Here is a 7,754-nt window from a genome sequence, read left to right as displayed (position 1 = left end):
AATCAATTTCGTGGAAAATAAAAACCCATACCTAAAAACTCGTGAAAATATAGAGAAATAAAGCAACTATTTACTACCCATTCGGCCATAATTTTTTTTTTTTTAACTTTATTTGAAAATGCAATGTCATTTTTAAGACAGATGTCCAAAGAATGAAGGTGGAGTATAATGATATTGTTGTGCAAGAACAAGGATGACATTTAAAATTGTAATAATTAGAAAGGTATCAAGTTATTAAGTCACACTATGAAAGTTTGGGAGAGAGTGGTGGAAATGAGGGTGAGGAGGCGGTTGTCCATTTCCGAGAATTAGTTTGAATTCATGCCAAGATGATCTACTGCGGAAGTCATCCAGCAGGTGAGGAGATTGATGAAGAAATACTGAAATAGAAAGAGGACTTACATATGATTGTTCATTGACCTTGAGAACGTCTGCGACAAAGTTCCGGCGGAAGTACTCTTGAGATTCCTGAGGTTAGAGGTGTACTGTTGACTTACTTTAGGGCGATAAATTACATGTATGATGGAGCTAAAATGTGGATTAGAACGGTAAGAGGAGATTCGAAACACTTTTCGGTGAAAATGGGGTTGCATAAGAGATTAGCTTTTAGTCTGTTCCTCTTTTTCTTGAGGATAGATGAATTAATTTGGTGCATTCAAGATGAAGTATCTTGGTGTGTATTATTGGAGGATGACATAGTACTTATTAATGATACGAGTAGCGTAGTTAGTGCTAGGTTGGAGATGTGGAGATAGCTAGTGCTAGGTTAGAGATGTGGAGATAGTTGAAGGGTTCAGGTTGAGCAGGACCAAACTAAAGTATTTTAAGTGGAAATTCAGTGAAGGGTGGCACGAGGCAAATGTGGAAGTGAGGCTTGACACACATGATATCCTAATAGAGATAAGTTCAAGTATCTTCAATCTATAATCTAAGAAACTGAGGACATTGATGATAACATCAAACATCATATTGATATGGCGTGGATGAAGTGGAGGCTTGCCTTCGAAATCTTGTGTGATAAAAAAATACCATCAAAACTTAAAGGTAAGTTTTATAAATGGTGGTTAGTCCTAAGTTGTTGTATGAGGCAGATTATTGGCTAATCAAAACTTGTATGTTCAAAAGATGCATACTGCGGAGATGGGGATATTAAGGTAGATGTGTGACATACTGTGTGCGACAAGATTAGGAATAAGGAGATTTGAGACAAGGTGAGAGTGACCTCCATGGCTGACAAGATGAAAGAGAGATTGAGATAGTTTGGACATGTGAAGGGGTGAAGTGCACACGCCCCAGTAAAAAGGTGTGAGAGATTGAATATAGTCGGTACGAGGAGAGATAAAAGTAAGCTGAAAAAATATTGTGAAGAGATTTGTAGATATGACATGATCCAACTTCATATTATCAAGGATATGATCTTGGATAAAAAGGTGTGGAGGACGTGTAGGGTAAAAGGTTAGTCGGATATGAGTGTTGTCTTACTTGTCGACGGTTTAGGCTTGTTGGTGTCTGTAGTTGTACTAGTCGTAGTATTATAGCCCATGCTTGTGATATCTATCATAGTTTGTTATTTATTGTGTTTCAATTGTTGCACTATTTGGTTGTTGTTCTTGTTTTTTCATAGACTTTACATTATTTCTTTATTAGCTGCTATATTTTCTTCACTGTTTACTTCTTTTTTATACTTGAATTTGTTGCACTTGAGTCAATGGTCTTTCGAAAACAACCTCTCTACTTCGTCCACGAGGTAGTGGAAAGGTCTACGTAGAATTTACGTTCCCCAAGCCTTTCGCGTAGAATTTCACCAAATATATTGTTGTTGTGTTGTTTGAAAGTTAGTGTTTGGCTATAAAATTTCAAATTCATTTTTAAGTTGTATTTCAAATTTTGAATACAATTTGTAACTATTTGGCCATGAGTAACTTTCACTTTATTTCTAAAAAATCATTTTACTTTATTCGAAAATCTTCGTTTGTTAAGCCACTACTTGTTTTCACTTTTACTTTTTTCATTCTAATTTTGAGAAAAAAACTTTTTTTTTTTTCATAATATACCTTCATTTAAATTATATTTCATTATAATCTTAAATTTGATCATAAATAATACGGCCAAACGCTCTGAAAATTTCAAATAAGATGATTTTTGTTTTGTTTTCATGATCAAATGCCTACATGTAATCTATTGCCGGACTCACTTTTCACTTTTGACATTTAAGCAAACAAATGTGAATATTATTTCAAAATCTTTACAAATAATATAATCAAACACAACTTGATATTCAACTCAACTTTGATAAATTCCAAATAAAGAAAAAAAAAAACATGGGCATCTATGGTCACGAAATGCCTACTTAGCTCCTTTAAAGCTTTTGAAATTTAATGTTGGTTCAAACATACATTTTAAATTGGAAAAAAATATTAAAATTTTTGTGAGTAAAAGTAAGATTTATTCCAAAAAATGAAAACTTATAAATAATTTGATGATCAATTTTCAAATTCTAATTAAATTTTATGGTCAAACATGATTTAAAGATAGTTTTTCAAAATATGATTATTAAATTTTATGGTCAATATATACTTAAAAGATAAATTTTTAAATTTTATCCAAAATTTATGGCTACTAGATGTAAATAGCTTTTCCTGAACATTTATAGAATTTTTTTTTAAATTTCGACTGAATTTCATAGTCATTCAAATGATATTTTATTTTAAAAATCTATTTTACATTTTTCAAAGATATATTTAAATTTTAAATTTTATTGTAACTACTATGGTTCAACGTTCTGAAAATTTCAAATAAAGTGATTTTTGTTTGTTTTAATGACCAAATGCCTACATGCTTGTTTTCCAATTCACTTTTCACTTTTGATATGTAAGTAATTTGAATATAGATATTACTGTAAATTCTTACAAATAATATATTCAAACACAACTCGATTTTCAATTTAAGTTTCATAAGGTTTAAATAAAGTGAAAAAAAACTTAGACATCTATGGCCAAGTGCCACCTAGCTTCTTTAAAGCTTTTAAAATTTAATGTTGTGTTCAAACATAAATTTTATTTGAAAAAAAGAAACATTAATATTTTGGTGAGTGAAAGAAAATTTATTTCAAAAACTGAAAATTTATCTCAATATTGATTAATTTATGATCAAATAAATATTTAAGGATAAGTTTTTAAAATATAATTAAAATTTATGATCAAACATTATTTAAAGACAAACTTTTAAAAAATAATTAAATTTTATGATCAAACATATATTTAAAAAATATTTTTGAAAATTTAATCCAAAATTTATACTAAAGATAAAAAGTATTTCCTGACTATTTAAAGAAATTTTTTTAAAATCTAATTAAATTTCATAGTCATACAAATACACTATTCAAATGATAAATTTTCAAAACTAGAAAATTTATGGCTAGTTGCTATAATTTTTCATTGAATATTTATAACTTTATAGAGGGAGGGAAATATTGGAGGGCATTCCAAAAGTTAAAAATACCGTCCATGCCAGGCTGGCGATCCAAGGACCTTTATTTCAACCAATCACAACACAGCATCCCCTCCTATATATACCCACCGCCACTTCCCCCAATTCTCATTGTATCACATTTCACCTTCTTTCTCTGCAATCTTCAAATCTAGGGTTAGGGTTAGTTTTTTTGGAAAGAGAAAAAAAGATGAGTTCAGGTGCTGGAGCAGGCAAGGGCGGCGCTGGAAGAGGAAAGCCGAAGTCGTCGAAATCGGTTTCCCGATCTTCGAAAGCTGGGCTTCAGTTTCCGGTGGGGAGGATTGCGAGGTTTCTGAAGGCTGGGAAGTATGCGGAAAGAGTTGGTGCTGGTGCTCCTGTGTATCTCTCTGCTGTGCTTGAGTATCTCGCTGCTGAGGTAAGTTTTTTTGCTGATTGGAAATGGAGACTCTTTACTGATTTTGTTGTGTGTATCTATTTTTGTTCAAGATTTCGAATTTGTGTTTCAATGTGATTCAGAATCTGATTTATGTTGGATAATTGGAGCTCTGTACTGATTTAGATATTTGTTTATCTACTCATGTTCAACCTTTCTGTGTAGTATTGCTACTGTGGTAATTTTGTTGTGTTTTTTTTTTTTTTTTTTTTTTGCTGATTTGTGTTGTTGATTGATGGAAATGGAAGTCGGATTTTGATTTGCGGTTGATAAATCGGAATTATGTACTGATTTTGGTATACGTTAACCTTTTGCTGATTGCATGTGGGGTTGGCCATGTTTATCCTAGTTTAATTGATGAGTTTGAGTTCCTCTTTTTTTACTAATTTGTTTTGCTAATTGCTGTAAATGTAAGTCAGATTTTGATTTATGTTGGCTAGTTGGAGCCTTGTTCTGATTTTGATGTATTCATTTATTTCTGTTTGAAATTTTGCATGTTAAACCTTGTTTGTTCTAGTTTATTTGTAAAATTGTTTATTTGTAATTTATTTGAAGTTTGAATGTTTGTGTTGGTATAGGTGTTGGAGTTAGCTGGGAATGCTGCTAGGGACAACAAGAAGAATCGCATTGTGCCTAGGCACATTCAGCTAGCCGTTAGGAATGATGAGGAGCTTAGCAAGCTGTTGGGCCATGTGACCATTGCTAATGGTGGTGTTCTGCCGAACATTCACCAGAATCTGTTGCCTAAGAAGGCTGGCTCTGGAAAGGGTGACATTGGCTCTGCATCTCAGGAGTTTTAGATGTATATCTGGCTTGTGTTTTGGGTAAGGATTAGGAGAATGGAGTTAAACATGGTTTATGTAATATAGACAAATACCCCTTTTGTATTTTGTTATTCAATGGTATGAAATGGAAAAGGGCAGTAGCCACCTGCAGTTTTGGTTAATGATGGTTTAGTTCTTGCTCATCGCAATTCTATGCTTTTATTTTTATTTGTGTGTGCCAACTTGTCTTGATTGATTGCCTACTTTTCTCGTGTGATGGGTGATTTTCAACTACTATTTGGACATCTGGTTCTAGGTTCAATTGAACCTAGCGGATGCCTGTTCTTACATGACCCGTGCTTGTGTGCTGCACTTTGTTCTTCCATCGGTGCTTTGTCTATTTCAAGTTAATTCTTTTGTTGTCTTGTCATTGGTTGGATGTTGGTTTACTAGTCACTACTGCAAACGAAGGTTTCTCCCATACTGTTCTATAGAAGTAAGCTGTGTTTTACCATAGAAGCATATTTTGAAATTCTTTTGCCCTGTTTTTATCTGCTATTTTTGAACCCATACTTCGGTGATTTGCTTAAATGAATGTAGGAAATAACCAAAGACATTATTTCAAGTATGAAACTTGGTTTGCAAGGATATTGGAGGTACAAAAATATTCAAATTTTTTTCTTCCATTTGCTATTTTCCACCTTAATGCTTCGGATTTCCATATAAAGAGTTTGTCCGACTTTTGGGGATGGTTGGTAGGTGTCTCTATAATCCTTTGGGCTGTATAAAGGATATTAGACGATTTTCGCCTACAATGTTGTGGACTTCTGCATTTATTTCTGGGGTTTCACATCGCTGGGGTTTTGCCTACGATGTGGTTCTGATTGATGAGACTCGGGGTCGGGGTGGAGTTAATGATAAGTTGGAGGTTTAGGTTTGATTGAAGAGACTCGGGGTCGGGGTGGAGTTAATGATAAGTTGGAGGTTTAGAGACAGATGCTTGAATCCAAAGGTTTTTGGTTAAGTAAAATAAAGACGGAGTACTTGGAGTGAAAGTAATAATATGTCGTAAGAAGATTGAGTGGTTGTGAAGCTAGACTTTCAGGCCATCTAGAAGAGGGAGAGTTTCAAGTATTTGGGGTCTATAATTCAGGATAATGGTGAGATTGATGAGGTTGTCACGCATCGTATCGGGACAGGGTGGTTGAAGTGGAGGCTCATTTTGAGAATCCTTTGTGATAAGAAGGTGCCCTTGAAGTTTAAAAGTAAGTTCTACAGAATGGTAGTTCGGACGGCTATGTTGTATGGAGTGGAGTGTTGGTCAGTTAAGAACTCTCACATTCAAAAGGTGAAGGTGACAGAGGTGCGAATGTTGTGATGGATGTGTGGACATACCATGGAAGATAGGGTGAGGAATGAGATTATTTGGGAGAAGGTGGGAGTTGCCTCGGTGGAGGATAAGTTGCGAGAAGTGAGGCTACATTGGTTTGGACATATGATGATGAGGGGCCCTGATGCTCTAGTGCGGAGGTGTGAGACTATTGGAGGGAGGTGATTAGGTATGATATGGAGCAATTACAGCTTACAGTGGGTATGATCCCTTGATAGGAAGATGTGGAGGATGCGGATTAGGGTAGAGGGTTGGGGGTGGGAGCGCAACGGTAGTAATAGGGGAGTGCTCCTTTAGGTCTGGAGTTTTTGGTTTGTAGTGTTGGGGTTGTAGTTTTTGAGGTTAGTGGTGTTTGACTTTTTTGCATTTCGTACTAGTTTATTATGCACTTACCTTTTGTATTTGTTATACTGTTAGTTTGTTTTGTGTATCATACTAATTTGTATTCGTTTACTTTTTGTATTTGTTATATTGTTATTGGTCCTAAGCTAGGGTCTTTTGGAAACCTCTCTATTTTTCTTGAGGTAGTGAGATGGTCTGCGTATACTCTACCCTTCCCAGACCCCACTAGGTGGGAATACACTGGGTATGTTGTTGTTGTTCTTGGATACAAACGTACTATTTCCTCCGTTTAAAAAAGAATGATTTATTTTGATTTGATACAAAATTTAAGAAAATAAAGAAGATTTTTTAATTTTGTGACCTTAAATTAAAGTTATCTTAAATGTATCAAAATGTCCTTTGATCTTGTGGTCATAAATATGTTACGTGGAAAGTTGAAATTAAAGTATTGTCAAAAAATGAAAGGGTCATTCTTTTTGAAATGGACTAAAAAGAAAAGTAGGTTATTCTTTTTGAAATGGAGGAAATATTTCTTTTTTAAACTATTCACTAATAAGAATCTTAGGCTGTAACTAAAACCAACAGTGAATAGTATGGATGGTAAGAAGAGCTCATAAGTATTCAAAATTTATAATAGGTGATCATTTAAGACGGACTGGTTTTTACGCAAAGAGTGAAATTTCTGTTTTTTGTTTTCACCATGTCTTAATTGCTTACTGCATTCTTGCACAATTGCTGGCTCCTTTTTTATTTCTTGGATATAAGATCTTGTGGTATTTTTATTTGGTATCAACAAAAATCCTTCCTTGATACCGTGTTTCTTTGTTTAGTTCATATAGATAACTGATTGATACACCAATCTACAGCCCTAAATTATCAATCGTTCTAGAGTTGTACCGACGGAAACACTTACAGGAGCTCCCGTGTCAATCACTTATGACACTAAAAAGGAAAGAAAGCTTATAGCTCGTAAATTGTTGGCCGAAAACCTGTAAAAGAAGAAAGAAACGAAAAAAAGTTGGAAAGTATTTCCTAATACAAGTTCATAACCATCCTATACGTATGCATACTTGGCTGTAGTACTTATTTTTGCATTGAATATTCAGCTATTCAACTTGGGGTGTCTAATAAGCCGATTGGATTAAATGTTGGTGTGCCTTAATTTTCTAATTATGTTGCTACTGCAAAAATGATGAGGGGTTTAGCTAAACATACCTCACTCAATTCCGCCCTCATACAAATATTATCAAGGCTCAAGATTATATTATTAAAAGAATATGCATCAATAGGAACTAATATTATTAAGAATATATATATATATATATATATATATATATATATATATATATATATA

At 33.8% G+C, this 7,754-nt stretch overlaps 1 protein-coding gene across 1 annotated transcript; it reads left to right on the top strand.

Moving 5' to 3' along the window:
* The first annotated feature begins 3,591 nt into the window (after nucleotides 1-3,591).
* Nucleotides 3,592-4,850, top strand: LOC107864163 (probable histone H2AXb). Its single transcript, XM_016710451.2, has 2 exons — nucleotides 3,592-3,886; nucleotides 4,483-4,850. Exons 1-2 carry the CDS (start codon nucleotides 3,680-3,682, stop codon nucleotides 4,702-4,704), a joined length of 429 nt encoding a protein of 142 aa, XP_016565937.1. The 5' UTR covers nucleotides 3,592-3,679; the 3' UTR covers nucleotides 4,705-4,850.
* Nucleotides 4,851-7,754: the final 2,904 nt, after the last annotated feature.

Source organism: Capsicum annuum, chromosome 3 (assembly GCF_002878395.1).
Source record: "Capsicum annuum cultivar UCD-10X-F1 chromosome 3, UCD10Xv1.1, whole genome shotgun sequence".
NCBI lineage: Eukaryota > Viridiplantae > Streptophyta > Magnoliopsida > Solanales > Solanaceae > Capsicum > Capsicum annuum.
This window is presented reverse-complemented; position numbering and strand designations above follow the sequence as displayed.